The following is a 20,991-nucleotide window of genomic DNA, read 5'->3' on the forward strand; positions in this document are numbered from 1 at the left end:
AAATTGTACACATTTTCGAAGAATTTGACATGAGTATGACATCATTTTTAAAGAGTCTTATAGGATCTTTCAGAAGTGTACCCATTTTTGAGGAATCCGACATGAGTATGACATCATTTTTGAAGAGTCAAAGCAAACATAGACGACAAAAAATGACACAAAGACCTATCATCTGAAAATAAATCCATGTTCTTGATATCCTCTCTTTTCAACAATCCCTTATGCTGGATCATATGAATATACACATTTATATAGTTAAAATGTGTGTAAAAAAAAACAACAAAACCCCGAATCGTCGATAATAATAACAACCCTCTTCCTTTATCCGGGCTTAAACGTAAACATGAACCTAAGGTTCAGTGTTTGGTAACCTGCTGAGAACAGAGTGCTCTGGTTTGTGTTCACATTCAAAATCGAGATGAACGAATGCTCGTTCAACTTCAGGGAGTTTTTCGAGTTTTATTTGTAGAGTTTCTCCGATAGCATGTGCTTCTTTCAAAGGCAAATCTTCCGGGAGTTCAATATCTACCTACGTTACAGTAAGCAAACGAGTCTCAAAATCATCGATAGAAGAACCATTCGTGTGCTATTATAGATGGTTTTTTCAGAGACTGACCTCTACGAAGTACAAGACACCAAATGTGTAGGCTCGAACTGTATCAATACGCTTCACTTGAGGGTGTCTTATCACAAGATACGTTAACTTTTGCAAGTATTCGGGTGGGGCTGATTGTCCCACTAGTGACACTACATGAAGAACGTCGTTCAGTATGGAATCAAACATAGTATAATGACGAAACAAAACTAACAGAATCTTCTAGTAGAACACTCCGTTTTTCAACCAGGCTATCGATGCAAACTAAAGTTGTGCAGGAATGAGACGATACCTGCGTTTTCTAAAACAGTTCCTGACCAGTTGGTGATGGTATAAAGTGCAAGCATAATGGCACCAACAGGATCAATCCACCAGTAGAATTTATCGCCAAGTACAGCTGCTACCAGTCCGACTACATTAGTAACCACGTCAAAATAGTGATCCTGTCGAAAGGTATCTTCAAGTTACGAGTCTAGACTACAAGGATAACGATGCCAAAAATAGAACGCGAAGATACAGTACACACCTTTGCGTAGGCACGGACAATGTTGTTTCCTGAGCTTCTGCAGTATAACCAAAGGGCAAGTTTTACTACTGTGGCCGTTATCATGATAGTATATAACCAGAAAATTTGATCCGAGGTCATTTTTTCAGGAGATTCATCTTTAACGAGTTGTTCTACAGCCTGGATAAACACCTGAAAGCCTAAAAAGGAAGAAATGTGAGCCATAACGACTCGATAGATTATGACGAAAATAGGATGAAATGGTTGACGTGTCAAAGGAGATCGATCACGTACCAAGTGTAGCCATAACAGCAGCAAAGATAATGATCCCTACTGGCTGAACTCGCAACTTCCCTATAGGATATTTGTAGATGTTGATATTTTTCATTGACAGATGACTGAGCCAGAGTATACCACCAGCCATGAGATCAAGTAACGAATCCAACGTAGATGCAGCGATAGCTAGGGAACCACTTGTCACTGTGGCATAGATCTGCAAGATGAAAATATAGTTACTACTATTTTAGAAGAACGCATAAAACGCCACTCGTGCACATCTCGATTAATTCCACAGGATACTTGCTACAGTACTGGATAACTCTGTCCACCAAAACTTGGACAGATGGAAGGCATCACCTAATGTTTTCACCGAAGAAATGCATTCGCTCTAATTTCATAAGTGCATGGCTTTCTTATATGATCAACAACATACTTTATCGACTAAAAATTTGAGATACATTACTGAAATTATATACTCAGACTATCCTAGATTCACCGACTGTCAATTTGTAATGACAGAAGCATATGCAACCACAAAAGAAAACAGTCGATTCATATATAAGATACGAGAGGTCAGATATGCAAGTCTAGAGTTTTCTCATTCTCGGATCATGAGTTCAACGGAGCATGTAACCGTTTTTACCTTAAGAGCTAGTAATAAAACGTTTGCATAATTGGAGATCTGCATTGCCTTCTCATCTTGAGATTGTTCGTCAAGATCCTCATCATCAATGAAACTAGATGCCACAATGGAATCAACTTCTTCAAATGACTTCAAGGTCTCAAACTGTTTTTCATAGTAATCCTTTTCTCCTGTGGTGCAAAAAAACCTCAATAATGAAAAAAAGGTAATGAATAACACAACAAAGAAATCGAAACTGAGGTTTAAGGTTACTACTAGCTTGGTCACGTGAACCCAATAACTTTTGTTCAGACCCTATATATGTATTAAAAAATTCACTATCTATAAGTATTTGACTATGAACTCATTTATTGATGTATATAATAACTTAAGGTTGTTCAGACCCTATATATGTAACATTCTACAATTGTATTCTTTCACAACTTTGATACAAGGACAATTGCAACTTACAATTTTTTTCCTTTAACTTTTTAATATCTAAATTAAACAACTACACTCCCAAGTAAGTTTGGATTGTGTATATGAATCCTCATTATTCCATTTAAGCTCAAATCGCATCATCGTCACACCAAAAGAATCTAAATTTACTTCCAAAAATGAAATAATCTAGTTCAGTTTAACTCTAGAAGTTGAAAAATTGAATCTTGAAAAGCGAAAAGCATCAAACAAATATTTCAATTCCTATATAAAAGGACTAAAAGCAAATATTTCAATCAATTGAACGTAAAAATTGTGCTTCGTCGGATATCACAAGGATCAAAATTATAATTTATTAATAATTGAGGGACCAGCAATGATATTATCTAGTTCATTTAAACTCCTTAAGATAGTAAATTCAATCTTGAAAAGCATAATTCACCAAACAAATTAGAACGGAAGGATATTCGTTTCCCAAATCTAACCTAACTTCCTACATAAAAAGAATGAAAAACACATATTTCAATCAATCAAAAGTTACACGTGCCTCGTCGGATATTACAAGGATCAAATTGGAATTTACAATAACCACGAGAACAAAACTATTATTATCTCAAAAATGGAAGTGTCTATTCATTTTAACTCCTTAAGTTAGGAAAAATTGAATCTTGAAAAGCAAAAAACACCAAACAACTCCGTAAGTTAGTAAAATCTGAATCTTGAAAAACAAAAAGCACCAAACAAATTAGAACGGAAAGACCTTTTTTCACTTCCAAATGTAACATTACTTCCTACATAATGTAGAACTAAAAACACATGCCAATTAGTCAAAGGTTAAATGTGCTTTGTCGGATATCACAAGGATCATGTTCACTACTTAAGTTAGTAAATAATTGAATCTTAAAAAGCGCCAAACAACTCCTTTAAGTTAGCAAAAAGCCCCAAGCAAAATAGAACAGGAAGACCTTTCTTTTCTTCCAAATGTAACATTACTTCCTATATAATGTAGGCCTAAATACACATATCAAACAATCAAAGATTAAAATGCTTCGTCAGATATCACAAGGAGCAGTTTCACTATCACTACTTGATTAGTAAACAATTGAAAAGCAAAAAGCATGGCATCATTGAGAAATCCCGTTTATGCCAAAATAGAACAGAAAGACCTTTTCTTTTCCTTCCAAATGTAACATTACTTTCTACATAATGTAGAACTAAAAACACATGCCAATCAATCAAAGGATACCACAATGATCACTATCACCATCACTACTTAAGTCACTAAACAATTGAATCTTGAAAAAGCAAAAACCACCAAACAAATCCTTAACTTAACAAAAAATTGAATCCTGAAAAGCAAAAAGCATCAAACAATTACACATGTCAGCAAAAAATTGAATCTTGAAAAGCAAAAAGCATCAAACAACTCCATTAAGTTAGTAAAAGTTGAATCTTGAAAAGCAAAAAGCACCAAACAAATTAGAACAAAGAGACCTTAATTTTTTTATCCAAAAGTAACATTACTTCCTACATAATGTAGAACTAAAAACACATGTCAATCAATCGAAGGTTAAATGTGCTTCACAAGGATCACTTTCACTTCTTAGGTTAGTAAAAATTGAATCTTGAAAAATAAAAAGCATCAAATAACTACACAAGTTAGCAAAAAATTGAAAAGCAAAAAAGCACCAAACAACTCCTCAAGTTAGTAACAGCTGAATCCTGAGAAGAAAAAAAAGCATCAAACAAATAAATAAGTCAGCAAAAAATTGAATCTTGAAAAGCAAAAAGCACCAAACAACTCCTCAAGTTAGTAACAGCTGAATCCTGAAAAGCAAAAAAGCATAAAAAAACTACATAAATCAGCAAAAAACTGAATCTTGAGAACCAAACAGCATCGATCAACTCCATAAGTTAGTAAAAATTGAATCTTGCAAAACAAAAACCATCAAACAACACATAAGTTAGCAAAAACTGAATCTTGAAAACAAAAATGCACCAAAAAATTAGAAAACAAGAACCCCTTTTCTCCTTTTCTTTGAGGGGTGGGTGGGGTGGGGTGGGGTTACCTTTAGACAAGCTAGAACTCTTGGTATTATCAATGTTTGATGATGAAGATTCAACATCAACATTAACACAAGACTTCACTTTTTCAGGCAATCTTGCTAAAAAATCACCCCTTAAAGTTGTAACTGAGTTTCGCCGCCCACTATAACTAAGCTTCCACCCATCCAACAATGGAGTTTTCACTTCATTCTTGATTTCTTCTCCCTCCATATTTTTTTTTTCTATAAAAAATATTTTTTTTTCAATTTTCTTAAAACCCCATATACATATTGTATCTCCTATATATATATATATATCTGTTCAAAGTTTTTTTTTTTTTTTTGAATTTATTTTTTACATAAATAATGAAATTTATTGTATTATTGTTTGGTGTTCATAAATAGTTAGATAAATCTTCAGAAAATATTTTTTTATTATACATATTTTGTATATTAAAAGACAAAAGTAGTTAGAAATTAAATGAAGAGACAAAATAATTTTGTACTAGAATCTTAGTTGGAAGAGACCTTCGAGCCTTACATACAACTTTTATCGAATATGATTGTTATTTATGGAATTTGATACGTATTTATGGTATTGAATACGAAATTTTGTTTACTTACTTTAGATTTTATAGCATTAATTATTGAGGTACTTTTTTTTATATAATAAAAATAATAAATGGAACGAAAATTTTTATTGTATTACCTTTTAAACATAATAAATATAATATTTTAAAAAATATAATAGGAATAGACTATAATTAATATTTTCTCAGTTTACTTTTAATTATCATAATTTCCTTTTTTTAAACTATAAGAACTTTCATTTATATTTTATAATATATTTTTTCATCATATTAATGTATAAAAATAAGCAATTTATAGTACTTTTCATATAGTTTTTGAATATTTAAATCTTTAATTTAAAATATTGAATCAATGTAATATAATTCAATTTTAAAAATTAGTGAAAACGACTTTCGATTAGTGCAATATGCAGTTAAAAGTGGACAGAGAAAATAATAAGAAAATTAGAAATGATCTAAAAATTATCAATTGATTATATAAAATAGACAATTAGTGGTAGACATTCCAAAATAGTATACAGACAACTGAGTGATGGACGGAGAGAGTACTTTTCTATACTTTTATATTGCATCGCTCTTGAAAGAGATTGGATTATTCTTTATAACGACATTATAAATTTTCCACTAAATCTTTCGTTTTCTTTTTAAATTGTTTTAGGATATTTATTTAATGGTGGAGATATTTTGATCATCTCATCATAATTTATAATTAATTTTTTAATGGTTATGACACTACTCTTTTTATCCTCATGGATTCGAGCTCTGAAATGAAAATCTTAATATCGAATCACTTAGTTTATAAATTTTTTATATAATTTAAAATTAATCAGATCAATGAATTTTGAATATCAAATTGCTATAAAAATGAAATAATTTTCACAAATATCCTATTTTCATTTCACTATTTAATTTTTTACCTCATTTTAAATAAGCTATATATAAGTCAAGACCTTAAAGAATATATAAAAATATATTTTAAAAATCGACCTAATTCTATCTCTTTTCATTCCGATGAAGGAAAGAATGGTCAAAGAATTGATTTTTCTTTCTATTATTGAATCTCATTTTGATTAGTCAAATGTGATTTTCTAAGTCCTCATTATTACTATTAGAACTCAAATTCCAAATGATCTCTGTTTTGAATAAGTCTAAATCTATTATTTTTCTTTTCATACATTTAATTCTAATATCGAAATTCAGATTAAAATTTTATAAATTAATACAATAATTTAAATTATAAGATATAAGACTAATTCAGATTCACCTGAGCAAATCAAAAGAATTGAATTTCATTGTAATTTTATATATGAAATAACACATATCTATATCGATATTATAGACTTATATCTACTTTATTTTATTGTAAAAAATAGCTTTATAGCTATTGATATTTTGTCCATCTTAGTCTATTTAGTTCATTTAAGACACAAATATCTCTAATCAAGTTTATTAATTAAATTATTTTAAAAACATAATTAAGTTTCGATTCAAATATTAAACACTAAAATTGAAAATGAAAAAAAAACAATAAAATTTTTTTATTTCTTATTATGATCTGACAAGTAAAATCAGGTGAGTAGTAAATTCCTACCTACTTTCTCTTAAATGAAATAATTTTTTCTGTCTTTTTCCCCATTATTTTTACAAATTTAGAAAGGCTTAATTAATGCCTGAATTTTTTATTTTTTCAAATCATTGCAATCTACGAGGTAAAGTGAAAATGATGCATGTTGAAAGTGAAATAATAAATGTTATTTTATAAAACTTTATCTTTCTAACCTCCACTTAAAAAGTTAATATAGTATACTTTTCTAGAAAAAATATATTATTATTTTTTAAACTAAATCGAACATAAAAAGTGTTAAAATAAATCGAGGATAATATGAGCTAAAGAAAGTAGCTTACTTACTCTCATGGACTAATTATACTTAAATCTTTTTTATTTTATTTAAAAGCTCTAGTGTCTTATTGTTTATTTATTTGAACATTAAATTTGGATTATTATTTTATTTATTTCAAAAATCCAAGTGCATGCCATGTCGAGAATATCCATTGGTTGAGATTAATAAATAATTAAAATCAATCTTTGGTTCATAATAATGGCTCTTTTTTCTCATTAATAGTTGATTGACATTTTCATTTCTCTAATCTATAACTTAGACAAACAATGATAATGCCACTGTAAAAGAAAATAGGGAAAAAGGTCTAATATACCCTTTAACTTTGTCATTTGGATCTGTATACCCCTCGTTATAAAAATGGCTCATATATGGCTTTATCGTTATACAAACGGCTCACATATACTCCTGCCGTTACAAAGTGGCTCACATATATCCTCCATTTAACGGAAGTTAAAAAATTAATTTTAAATTTATATTTATTACTTCTAATTTTTTTTACGTGATTCTTCTATCAAAGTTCAAAGTATATTTTAATTTTTTTCATACATAAATTATTTTTTGACTTCTTTTGTTATAATTATTTGAGTTTCTTATTCTTATTTTGTTTTTATCTTTCATTGCTTAGTTTAAAGAAAAAAATTTAAATTATTTTTTTGTGTGTATTGTAGTTTAATTTCGTATTCGAAGAAAAAATTTGATCATCTACAATAAATTTTACAAGAAAATTAGTGAAACATAAATAAATTTAATTATCAAAATAATAATTATAAATTAGTCATTGAAACAAAAAAAAGTCATGACACGAACTAAATTTACTCATATGAGATTATATGTTTCAGGAAAAAAAATAAAAATTTAGATTAAATTTTTTTTTTCATTTCCGTTAGAGGAAAAGGATATATGTGAGTCATTTGTTTACAAGGATATATATGAGCCACTTTAATAACAAGAGGTATATCAGTTCTAAATAACCCCAAGAGATAAAACTCGAAACAAGGATGGTCGAAATTAATCAAATGTACAACGTCCTAATGTAATCCATCAAACGATATATTGGTCAAAGTTAGGGAGGCTGTTTCCGAAAAAACTGGATGTACTCATTTAGTTCAACAATCATTTAATATATATATATATATATATGTATATATATGTATATATATATACACACTAACAAATGATGTATAGCTTTTCTTACCTTCATCTGTTATCGCTACGCGGGGAATCAAGTTCAAACCATCATGTAATGTCCTGTGGACATACACAGATGCTAAAAGGTTCAGTAGCAACATAAACCAACAAGTTTAGATCAAATTGTAGAGAAGTCAATACCCCGTAGAGTATTGGGATCCCGATCTATGTTGTGCTCAGACTCTTCAAAAGTGTCATTAGATGCACGTCAAATCCTTCAAAAACAGTGAAATATTGGAGGATAGGACACAGGTAAAGCAACATTTTTTGAAGAGTGTACGTTACTTAGGTCACAATAACTAAGAGATCCAAAAGTAAACAAGTCTATCCAAACATACAATAGTGTTGTCAAAATACCGAGCACCATACGATAGAAATCGAACAAAAACTTAAGCTACTGGTAATGCCATGAACGAACTCATTCACAGTCACGTACCGTAGTCTCCATGTCGTCTATAAGGAGAGCTACTGGATTGGGATGATCGGATTGTCCTCGTATGGAAGTCCAAAAGATCATCCAAACTATAAAGCGACATAATTGGAGTCGGAAATAAGTAACATAACTGATGTTCATAAACCATAATTATGTCAAGGTTACATTTAACTGTGACAAGCAGATCAAAAATCTCTTCAACAAGGGTGCTATAACAAAGTCTCGTCAAATTTTTAAATAAGAAGCAAAAATCGTACTGGGAGGAGCTTCTAATCAAACAGACTGAAACCCATATCATCATCACTTTCTTCCTTGGGCTCTTCCTGTTCGTCGTTACACCAAAAGTAAACAAAAAAGTTCAGAAGTTCGCAATGAAAATGAACTACTTCTATTCTAACAGACTGAATCACATGTCGTCGTTACTCTCCCTCCAATCAAACTGACTGAATCACATGTCGTCATTACTTCCCTCCACTCTCACCATAAAAGGGTTCTAACTCTAATTTGTGATTATGTACAATAACTGTTTAGCAAACATACAAGGTTGGGTCAGAAACTACTCAGCTCTACCACACACATAACCTCAGCCTGCATTACGACTCTGCTCTCACCGGCTCAAAGTAAAAAGATAAAACTTCAAAAACATTTATAAACTTCATGATTGAGGAGATCCTACAAACAAATCTAACATAATTCAAGAACTCTCAATTAAGGAGGGAGATTCCACCAAATAATCATAATTACTTTCTTATACCGACCCCAAATCATAACACCTTAATAATAAGTTCAACATCCAAAACATATCTTAGGAATACACAATTCATCATCAAAAGATTCAACCATGTATTCAAAATCACCTTTCATCACTAACATCTTTGCCAAAACTTTTGACTCAACAACATTTTTTGTAAATTATTTATCAATTTTATTCTCATTAAGAGTAAATGATATCCAAAAACATGACTCTTAAGAAGATTTCAGGATATGCCCATCAAAATCACTTTTTAGTTTTTTCAACAACAATAACTCCCTTTCATAGTTATATAGAAGTAAATTAAGAAATATTTCTTCTCACCTTCTTTTCCTCAGCAGCAGGGGCAGCAGCTGCGGCACCACCAGCAGCACCACCAGTGGGGGCAGCAACAGCGACTGCACCACCACCACCACCAGCACCGACATTCATGATGAGATCACCAAGGTTTCTCTTCTCAGCAAGCTTAGCAAACAGGAGAGGCCAGTATGGTTCCACTGTCACATTAGCTGCTTTAACTAAAGTTGAAATTTTCTCTGCCTAATACACATCAAACACACACAGATTCAATCAATACAACGTTGAAGCCCTATAATTAAATATATTACACATTAAACACAATCAAAATATTAGAACACATGAAAAAACTCAATTGGAAATATTACACAAAAAGCATAATTGAAGAAAAAACCAATAGGATTTTTGAAAATATTACACACCTATAACGAAATTACCAATACAACAAAAATGTCAAAAATACTAGAATTAGAATAAATAGGGCAAGAGAATCTTACAGTGATTGGAATGTCCTCATCATGGAGGAGCAAGGCAGCATAAGTGCAAGCAACTTCTCCGCACGACATATTGATCAACTAACCTGTTATAAACATCCAAAAAAATGAAAATGCTCAATCACATTGAAAATGGAAAATCACATGGAAATGTTCAAACACACACAATGATGAAATAAAATGATAAAAATGCTGAAAACTACATGAGAAAGTTTAACAACATTCAAAAATGGTGGAAGTCACATGGAAAAGCACAAAAATAGCTGATGGACGATGAAAACCACACGGAAATGTTCAAACAATATGAGTAAGCTCAATCACTTTTAAAATGGTGAAAATTACATGAAATTGATCAATGCCGCTAAAATTGACGTAATGGACGTATAAAAATGCTAAAAAATTTGTAAAATCAATGTGTGTGAACTCATTTGCATTCAAAATGCTGAAAATTTTATGAAAATGTTCAAACGCACCTGAAAATAACTAAATAAATTTCTAAAAATGCTAATAAGACTACATGAGCAAGCTTAATATCAATAAACATGGTGAAACTACATAAAAATGCTCAATCAAATTGAAAATAGCAAAAAATAAACTAATATGCTACGAGACAGTAAAAACCACATGGAAATTTCAAACGCATCCCAAAAATGACGAAACAAAATGATAAAAAATGCTGAAAAAACTGCGAAAACTATATTCTTAAGCTTAATTTGCATTAAAAATGGAGAAACAAATCACTTACCTTCGAGAAGACGGCGAAGAGTGTACGGCGAGTTCGAGAGCAATTGCTGGTCTTCTCCTTAGGGTTAGGGTTTTGTAATTGTTGTAGTTATAAACTTATAACAAAAAGAAAGACTTAAATGGGCTTTAGAAGGTTAGAAGAAGTTTGAGGCCCAATTTTATCAATGAAGCCCATTATGGCCCATGTTCAAATTTGATCAAATTCATCCACTTTTTCACTTCATAAGAAAATGAAAACGTTCGTTCGATTGGTGAACAAGTTAAATATGAATTAGGTCTAATACAAATGATTCTACTTCAAGTACGTACGACGGGTGTGTACATACATGCACAAATTCGAGTAAAAGAAATTATATCGATCAGGGATCGATAACCGCTTTCTCTCATTCCACTAGTCTAGTCCTCTAGACGAATGCAACATAAATAGTCAACTCTATTATCAAAGAAATAAGGAAAGAGAAGATAATTTGACACCAAATATCCGAAGGTATAGAAAGAGTAGCCGTGAGAAGCGAAAAAAAATCATCAATAAACAGGGATAGTTTGTGGAGATCTCCACAGAAAGACCCTTGGTTACAATGTTTAAAACAAAACTTGACAAAAAAAACCTTTTATGATTATTTTCATTCGCCTATTAAAATAGTTAAGTTAACTACATAACAATATATTATCTACTTTAATTATACAAATCAACGTCAAGAAAAAAAATGTTATATTATCTACTTTAATTATACGAATCAACGTCACGAAAAAAAAAGTTTGAGGTTTTACAGGAACACAAAACATATATAACAAGTGGAGAATGACTATCTAGAAACCATCAAAGAACAATGAAATAACTCAATTGACACACTTGGCCTTCAAATCATCTAAAAAACTTGCGTAAAATCTAGCACACCTTCAAAAAATACATAATTTGAGTTTATAGACATAAAATTAACTTTCAAATCCAAGAAAATTGAAGAGACATTAAACTCATTCTATAGCCTAAAGCTCTCAATTAAGTACTATTTCATTCCGCGTAACAAAGGAATAAACTTTGGTCTAGTAAAGTACAAAGGAATAACTTTGATCTAGTACAACAAAAAATAGTAACTGATGAGCAGAACTATTATCTCTTAACGCGTTTGTTGTTTTTAGCAGAACGATCACCTTTGTGGAATCCTCCGAAATCGTTGGTAGTGTCAGCAGTGTTCTGCTTCTTTAAACCTTTTCTACCACCAAATCCAAACTTTGAATCCTTGAATTCCCTGCTTTTCCTCTTTTTGTCAAACCCCTTACCTTTTCCACCAAATGTTGCCTTACCACCTGAACGATCTCCGGGAGATACACCAGGTCTCTTCTTATTTGATCGCTGATAGGGTTTATTCGCCTCTCCTCCATTAAATGCCAAATCTAGACCGCCAGCATCTTCTTTGTCGAAGCCACTTTGTTGCCTCTGCTTCCTCCACTTCTTAACGGACTCAATCTCTTGCTTCTTCTGCTTAGTTCGTTCTTTCATCTTCTGTGCTTGTACATCTTTAGCAAGTTTCTTGTTATCTCTTGCCTTCCTCCTCTCCTCGGACTCCTCAATCCTCCTCTTCTCAGCCAAGAGTCGGCCCTTAACTTTCTCCATGTGAGTGTCAGACTTCACCATTTCAGCGTAATAATCAGAGGGCCTCAGAAATGGTTCACCGGTTGACTGAAAGTTGACGTACGCTTGACGTATACCCTCCAACCCCTGCGTGTAAAACGAGTGTTCCCTCGCCAAATCATCGTTCACATCCACCTCTTCTTGCTCCTCCCTATCGATGCTAAGCCTGTGAGTCCAATCCAAATCATCAGGCCAACTAATATCAGCCAGCCTTTCAAGCAAACCATCCTTGTTATATACAGCAGTTTTTGAAGGTTCAGACAGCTTTACGACTTGCTGATCTCCTTCTTCATCTTCCGATTCCGACTCTGTTTCTGGATCGAAATCCTCATTCTCCGGGTTCATCATAGCCAATTCATTCGCAACCATCATACACAATCACACTTTCTGAATAAAAAGAGTGAAAACATAATATTAAAGTCACTAACAAACTAGCTCAAATTTCCAGTCACAAGCTCAGATAAAGGAGACTGTTGGCATCAAACATGACAAAGTTGATGAAACTGCTGAGGAAACTGTAAAATAGTGAAAACTACATAAAAATGCTCAATCACTTTGAAAATAACAAAAAAAAATGAAAATGCTAATAGACAGTAAAAAATCACATAAAAATATTCAAACATATCCAAAACTGACGAAATGAACCGATAAAGATGTTGAAAAACTGAGAAACAGTATTCATAAGCTTAATGCAACGAAAATGCTACTAGACAGTAAAAAATCACATAAAAATATTCAAACACATCCAAAACTGACGAAATAAGCCGATAAAAACACTGAAAAAACTGAGAAAAAAATATTCATAAGCATAATTGCAACGAAAATGCTAATAGACAGTAAAAAACCACATAAAAATATTCAAACACATCCAACACTGACGAAATAAATCGATAAAAATGCCGAAAAAACTGAGAAAACAGTATCCATCAGCTTAATTGCAACGAAAATGCTAATTGACAGTAAAAAAATCCCATAAAAATATTCAAACACATCCAAAACTGACTAAACAAATCGATAAAAACGCTGAACAAACTGAGAAAACAATGTTCATAAGCTTAATTGCATTCAAAAATGCTAATAGACAGTAAAAAATCACATAAACCTATTCAAACACATCTAAAACTGACGAAATAAATCGATAAAAAAGCTGTAAAACTGAGAAAACCATATTCATAAGCTTAATTGCAACGAAAATGCTAAAATAAGTAAAAAAATCACATAAAAATAATCAAACACATCCAAAACTGACGAAATAAATCGATGAAAACGCTGAAAAACAATATTCAAAAGCTTTATTGCAACGAAAATGCTAATAGACAGTAAAAAATCACATAAAAATATTCAAACACATCCAAAACTGACGAAATAAATCGATAAAAACGCTGAAAAACTGAGAAAACAATATTCATAAGCTTAATTACATTCAAAAATGAATGAAACTTATTTTTTCGATTTCTCACATCAAATTCGCACGGATTAATCTGTGTAAAGAAATTATCACAATACATGCAAATAGCAGTCAAATTAGCACTAAAAACACCAAAAATACAATAAAATATATGTGATTTCAGTTTTCCAAATTACATCAATGAAAAACAATGGGAGATTAACACAGAGAGAGAAAAAACTTACAAAAAATTGGAAGAATTCGAAAAAGTTGAGAGATCTTTTGGGGACGAAGGGTTTAGGGTAGGGTTTTAGTATTAATTGGTGGGCTGAAATTTATTGGTTTATAGTAAATGGGCTTGAAAGCCCAAATAAGAGTCATAAACTCGATATTTTCATCGATCTCTTTGAATTTCATTATTAGATATAAATAACGATTCAACACTGATGTTGATACGCAATACTATTCCATTACGCGTATACATCAAATTGAGAAAAATAATTTATTAAAATATATTCATTTAAATGTCGATAATTCTGTTAATTTATTTGAATTTTATTATGAAATTGATGAAGGTTCAATACAGATGTAAATACAAAACAATACGGAATTGTGAGTTTACATAAGATTGGAGAAAGAATTGGGTAATTTCACTTGTTGAAGTTGAAGATAGAATTATCATTATTTGTTTAGTTGGTAATGGCTCGATAGATTGAATATTTTTTTTCAAAAAATGCTTGAGGTTTTACAGCTTATTTAGGTGAATGAAAAAAATTAAAGAAAATGAGATATTTTATGTAGTTAACTTAACTACCTAATATAAAACTCAAAATTTGAATTGAAAAAATGTCTAATTAGAACATTTTATTAGGAGTTGAGGTGTTTAATTGAAACACGTCTTAGTTCGAGTATCTAAACAAAATATCCTCACAAGTTTAAAACGCTAGTTACATATTAAGCCTATGAATTATAATACGAGAGAATAATACAATGAATATACTTTTATAAGGTAAGGTGACGAGATAAAAAAGAATAGATCGATGCAAAAAGCATCTTACATCCATCTAGGGTCCTGGGGAAAATCGCGCCCCAAAAAAAAGTATAATCAACTCAATAATTGTAAAATCTTGAACAAATTTATTGCAACAATACCCCTTTTTTTAATTCCCATCCGGAGTCCACATTAGAACTACGACTAACTCCGAATCGTGCTCTGTAGGGTCCATTCGGGGTGGCACTCCCAACAAGATTTTCTATATATTCAGCGGTTAAACCCGAAACCTATGAACTATGGTTAAGGGTGGAACACTCCTATCAATGCATCACCTACAGAGCTAACTATAGAGCTAACTATGATGCCTATAGCATAACAAAATTGATTAGATGATGGTAGGGATGGAGATCTAACATGGAAAATACGAGTTCGACAAAATCGAATAATTTCGATCCAAACCATGTGTCGCGAAATCTACTGAATATATACATGAAATAAGTATCAAAATCCATAAACTTCAAATTCAAAACATACAAACTTCAAATCTTGAATTAGCCTCTAGATGGTAGAGAAGAACCAAACATTCGGTTTGTGTTGCATACATAAATCCTTCAGCATTTAGCTTCATTTACGTATCGAGACATTTTGGCATCGATGAACACCAAAATTTGTGTATAAAGAAGCTTCATCTATGAAATGAGACATTTTGGCATCGATAGACGCCAAAACTTGTGTATAACGAAGGTAAGAACAGCGTAAAAGGGATACCGCCATCGTAGCAGAAGGGGTCTTGATATGCAATAGTGCATGAACCCTGAATGCCTTTACTTCCTGCATTTCTCTGGTTTTGATGCCGCGTTTTTCTTTGCAGGGGGCAAAAATCATGGTAGAAAGGCATCAACTTATCCAGGTCCCGGAGAGGTAATAGACGATTATTCCCACGTTCGATCTACATTCCAGTACTGGGACAAGCAAAGTACATCGCCAGATTGTAAATGCTTCCACAATTAGCAAGTTGTTGAAGCCACATCGACAGTTGATGGTTTTGCAGGTTTTTCTGCAGTAGAGTCGCTCAATTTTCTCTTCTTATCATCACGGCGCTGCTTATTTGAGGAGCGGTCAGCAGTGGAAACAATTTTTGAAACAGTAAAGCCAGCAACTTCGAAATCATAGGATCTGTTTGGGAGTAACGCGTTACGAACAATGACATCAACACCATCATATGTCCAGACACCTAATTTAGCCTCTCCCTTTAGTCCAATGGCAAACCAACCAAGACCAGAAGCAGCAATATCAACAGAACTTGAATCCCACATATTTCCATTCACATGAAATTCCCTCTTCAACCATTTCCCTAGCTCTTCAGGTCGTCCCTCCCCAATCGGCGGCTGACAAAATGAAAATACAATATAGCATTAATCATATCATATACATCAGCCAAACTGTCGAAGCACGAAAGTAACTAAATCACGTTTCTACATCTACTAGGACTTTTAAAGTCAGTAGCCAACTACAGGTAGACTTGTTTACAAATATCATGAAGCGTCTGAAGAATCTGGCCCCTTCTAGCGGTCCTTTTATGAACCTAAGCCATCTAGACTATGCTTCATCAATTCTCAACCTTACAATTCTAAAGGTTAAGAACGAAAACAAATGAAAGCAGCAAAAGTATCATCATACAACTGAATGAAGGATTCAGCAGAGGTATCTGGAGAAACCACACTAGCTCAACTCAGATTCCATATATTTCGACACCTGGTGAAGATTTAAAACACAGAATGGAAGTGATGTAACATCAAACACGCATGTTTAGGCAGATAGACCGTTCACCCAGTGCCGCTACCCACTAAGGCTGGCCTAATAGGAGCAAGAGACTTGGAAGTAACAACCATATTGAGACATTATTTGCTCGTCGAAATGCTAATGTCAGACAGCACTTTTTCTTGCCCCACAGTTCCAAACATAGCATCAGTTTATAGAAGCTATGAGAAACTTGAAGGATGCTCTAAGACGGTTGACGGTGTGGAGGTCGAGGATTGGGGTAGAAGGCTAGTAGTACATAGTTCTGCATCTTGTCTCTCCTGCTAGTAGTATTAGTATTATTTTACTATTTTCGTATTTTTAATTCTTAGTTTTCTATTACTATTGATGTCACTTATGCCTCTATTTTCTTACCATTCTGTTGCTATTATTGCTTATGACTTATGTCTTCATAAATGTTGTGTTTTTGCTTTCCTTGAGCCAAGGGTCTATCAGAAACACTCTCTCTACCTGCCACAGTAGGGGGAGTAAGGAATACGTACACTCTACCCTCCCCAAACCCGACTTGTGGAACAATATTGGGTATATTGTTGTTGCTCTACGCTGTTGACACCTTTAATTCCCGGCGTGAGGATGTTCCAGTACCTAAAATTTCTATTATCAAAGAGCACTTATTTAGCCCTCACCAGTTCCAAACATAGCATCAAACTGTTTTACTTTATTGCTTTTTTCTTAAAAGTCACGCACCGAATTCCCTACAATGCTATCATCCAACACTGCTATTCAGTTGCACAGACCATCATGAAAACTTTCAACTCTTTCACCCTAACACTCAAATTCATGACAGAAGCAAATAAGACTAAATTCAAAGACGCAACAAATTAACCGTCTTCTGTTGACGATAACATTTTTTTTCCTTTCTGCAGTTAAACTGAATTTACACCAACACTATTTAACTACGTGCAAAGAAAACAATAGGATCTGCAATATCATAAACTTCAGACAAAAGGGATTTGTTAAAACGAAAGATTTGAAATTAAAAAGGAAGAAAGAAGAGCATCAAATTCCTAAAGCAGATAGTACCTGCAGCTGACGCCCAAAATGTTCTTCCAGCATTGTGCTGACGTTCTCTGTCCTCCCCATGTGAAGTGGAATTAGCGGAGATGCCCAAACTGTAACATACACGGAATCAATAGATAATTCTTCCACATCCAACCGCATGAGTCCACCTATATGAACTGAATGTCCAACCTGTCCACAGCAAATAATGAAATCATGAGATTTCGAAGTGGACAAAACAAACTAAACCAGAGGAATCATGTTCTTCAAGTGAAGTTTCAGCATAAGCATAGGCAGACACATCTAATGGACAATAGGTGCAATGAAAAGATAAATTTGGGCTGTCTTTTCATATTTAGATCCTGTATCTAAGACTACACAAGCAACCAAAACAGTCACATCTCCACAACCATTTTACAGGTTAATAATCTAATCTCCAGTTGTATCTTTCCTGGGCATACCTTGCCATTAGATGCTCTTTTAAATGCTCTAAAGCTTCACACAAAGTTCTTGACCAGACCAAAATCTTTTTACAAAATGGAAAAAAGTAAAATACACATTTGTGAAGTAAGTTCAGATAGTTGGTTGAAACATATTACAAGCAACAAGAAGCACTACACAGGAGAACTTGAGCCAGTATACCACCTCAAAAATGAGAAAGGAATAATGAATTAAATTAAAGTTGCTTCCTTTCTTATCTGGTTATTATATATTAACAATCAGTGCAAGGATTGGATATGACTAAGATGAGCAAAATGAGATGGACTCGGTAAATTATCATACTTGTATGATAGTAGTTGATTACTCCGAAATACGATAAACACAGTCAACAACACTCAAAACTGAAAGTGAAATGCAATAGAAAGAAAGCTTCTGCAGTAAAACAACAAATTCATGTAGCAGCCTTGAAGAGAAACTATGAACCTTGATTCTGTATGTCCTTGGCTTCAACTCTTTACTTATATGAACTAGCTTCTGCTCATCCCTAGTCAACCTTGTCGAAATCTGATGCGGATGTAAAAGCCCTGGAGTATCAAACAACTTGGCATTCCTTGGAAGCACACCTTCTACCCTCAGTATTCCCAACGTAGTCCCCGGCACCGGTGCCTCTGTTAAATGACTTAGATTTCCACCTGAACACTTCCCTATTGCATTGATTAATGTGCTCTTTCCAGCATTTTGTGCTCCTACCGCCCAAATATGCCCTCTTGGCCCGGCCAGTCCCACTACATCATCAATCAAATTCTTCACTCCCCAATCCTTCACTGCACTAACCATATGTACACTCGTCAACTTAATCGCCCCACCCTCCCTTGCTCTTGTCCTAACCCAATGTTCAAGCCTAGTAGGTGACAATGAGCTAGGTAAAAGATCAATCTTTGTAACTACCAATACCATTCTAGGTACATTCCCTGATTTCCCCTCCTTCCACGCCCGCGAGTTCTCTTCAATTGTCCTAGAAACTAACTGAGCTACTTTCCTAGGAAAAGATCCATCGAAATCAGATGCATCAACCACCATCAAAACAACCGTCCTCGCTCCACTACTCGACATCAACCTCCTCCCAACAGTATGATCAAAATCAAAATCAGGCAACAAATTCTCCACACTTGGATCCTTAACCTTCCCATAATGCCTCAAACTATGACACCTAGCACAAACAACTGGCTTTTCACCTTTCACCCCTAGTTTTTCAACATTTTCTTGATTTTCATGTTCTACATCCTCATTAAGTAAACCCCTTTTCAGAGAAAACGATATCTCAGGCTCATCAACAACTGGATTCTTGTTAATGGGTGTTTTATAATTTAGGGGTTTAACACAAGGCTTGATGAAATACCCTGGTTGTTTTTGGTCAGAATCTTGAATTTTAACACCACAACCAGGGCAAACAACATCAGAAATGGATTCCTCAAAATTCCCATCTCTAGAAACTGGTAAAGATTGGATTTTTATAGGTGTAGAGAAGTTTCTGAAGCTGAACAAGAATGAAGGGACAAGGGTTTTAGCAGGGTTTTGGGTATAAACATTTTCAAGAACTGGAGGAGAAGAGTTTGGTATAGGATTTTTGTGTGTATATGCTGAGAGAGAAAGTGGAAAAATCAATTTTTTCAACTTTGATGAAGAAATTGATCTGATTATCATTGTTCTTTGATTGATTTTCTGGTAATCTAAGGTTGTTGTCAAAGAGTTTAAGAGGCATTTGTACCCTTTTTTGAGGTTTAAGGATTTTGTTGTTCTCTTTGGGCTGTCTAACTAGCTAGGGTTCATTGAAAATTAAATTCATTGAAAATTTTAATTTTCAAGACGTAAATTGGTCTAGATAAATTTTTTATGACGAGCTCGATAGCTTGATCAAAGATAGAATATAAAACGTTTCAAATTTGAGAAATTCATTAGGGAAATTTGTGCTCAACATATGAATCCTTTTTCGTGATAAAAGGGTTTTGAATTTGAAAAATTCATTAGGGAAATTTGTGCTCGACCAACTGAGTTATTCTTATGAATTTTTATTTGTGATGATTTCGAGAAGGGTGTGTATTCAATATTAAAATTTAGTATTTTGAAAGAATATAATTTAATTTGAACGAATAAAATTGATTTGATTTAATTTTTTTCTTTTCTTTTTGACTTAATTATTTTTTATTTATTGGATCACATCAGAAAAAATAATATAAATCTAATATATTTTAATTGAAATGATAGACATTAATATATTTGATTTTTGAATTTTCGTATTTTGAAACAGTATCATTCAATCTGAATAAAAATAAATTTGATTTATTTTTTTTAATTTCTTGATTTAGCTTAATTTTTTAGTAATTAGATCATGTCACAAAAAAAAACACATGAATCTTATATAATTTAATTGAATAATGGATATAACATATATATTACTAATAAGGGAGAATTACATTTTTGATAGTGATGGTAAATTTCAAAATCAAACTTTTTAAGTTTATTTGAAATGAAATTTAAAAAACAAATACTTTAAGTTTACACGTCTTTCACTCTTTCAAAACACTTGAAATCAATGGTGTCCAAAATACCCCAGCCAAATAAGAGAGTCGAGAAGAATACAACTAAGTAATTAGGATCACAATTCCAACCTTTGTCGGGAAACCTTCCCTCGTAGTGCTCCAAGTCAAATAAGAGAGACGAAAAAAATTTCAATCAGAATCACAATTTCAACATTGGTTAATTCACTTTATTAGTCTCCCAAGCCAAAAAAAAAAGGGGGCAAGAAGAATGTAACTATCTAATCAACATCACAA

General features: G+C 32.7%; 4 protein-coding genes across 5 annotated transcripts; all 4 read right to left on the reverse strand.

Moving 5' to 3' along the window:
* Positions 1-173: 173 nt before the first annotated feature.
* LOC101253924 (metal tolerance protein 4-like) lies at positions 174-8,279 on the reverse strand. Of its 2 annotated transcripts, none has more exons than XM_069295698.1 (7): positions 8,171-8,279; positions 2,023-2,192; positions 1,395-1,593; positions 1,122-1,300; positions 888-1,038; positions 617-747; positions 174-529 (listed from the first exon to the last, which is right to left on the reverse strand). In XM_069295698.1, the coding sequence occupies exons 1-7, from the start codon at positions 8,262-8,264 to the stop codon at positions 350-352; spliced, it is 1,104 nt and encodes a 367-aa protein (XP_069151799.1). In that variant the 5' UTR covers positions 8,265-8,279; the 3' UTR covers positions 174-349. The 2 variants fall into 2 exon arrangements, with proteins under 2 accessions (XP_069151799.1, XP_004228644.1); XM_004228596.5 differs by lacking the exon at positions 8,171-8,279 and adding an exon at positions 4,509-5,088.
* Positions 8,280-8,714: 435 nt separating this feature from the next.
* LOC101249479 (large ribosomal subunit protein P1) lies at positions 8,715-11,501 on the reverse strand. The gene is made up of 4 exons (XM_010317798.4): positions 10,884-11,501; positions 10,142-10,224; positions 9,672-9,887; positions 8,715-8,919 (listed from the first exon to the last, which is right to left on the reverse strand). The coding sequence occupies exons 2-4, from the start codon at positions 10,208-10,210 to the stop codon at positions 8,866-8,868; spliced, it is 339 nt and encodes a 112-aa protein (XP_010316100.1). The 5' UTR covers positions 10,211-10,224; positions 10,884-11,501; the 3' UTR covers positions 8,715-8,865.
* Positions 11,502-11,741: 240 nt separating this feature from the next.
* LOC101264660 (probable rRNA-processing protein EBP2 homolog) lies at positions 11,742-14,301 on the reverse strand. Its single transcript, XM_004228635.5, has 2 exons — positions 14,148-14,301; positions 11,742-12,902 (listed from the first exon to the last, which is right to left on the reverse strand). The coding sequence occupies exon 2, from the start codon at positions 12,885-12,887 to the stop codon at positions 11,994-11,996; it is 894 nt and encodes a 297-aa protein (XP_004228683.1). The 5' UTR covers positions 12,888-12,902; positions 14,148-14,301; the 3' UTR covers positions 11,742-11,993.
* A 1,058-nt stretch (positions 14,302-15,359) lies between these two features.
* On the reverse strand, positions 15,360-20,946 carry LOC101256211 (GTP-binding protein BRASSINAZOLE INSENSITIVE PALE GREEN 2, chloroplastic). The gene is made up of 3 exons (XM_004228604.5): positions 18,641-20,946; positions 17,741-17,908; positions 15,360-16,284 (listed from the first exon to the last, which is right to left on the reverse strand). The coding sequence occupies exons 1-3, from the start codon at positions 19,859-19,861 to the stop codon at positions 15,904-15,906; spliced, it is 1,770 nt and encodes a 589-aa protein (XP_004228652.1). The 5' UTR covers positions 19,862-20,946; the 3' UTR covers positions 15,360-15,903.
* Positions 20,947-20,991: the final 45 nt, after the last annotated feature.

This window comes from Solanum lycopersicum, chromosome 1, assembly GCF_036512215.1.
Source record: "Solanum lycopersicum chromosome 1, SLM_r2.1".
NCBI lineage: Eukaryota > Viridiplantae > Streptophyta > Magnoliopsida > Solanales > Solanaceae > Solanum > Solanum lycopersicum.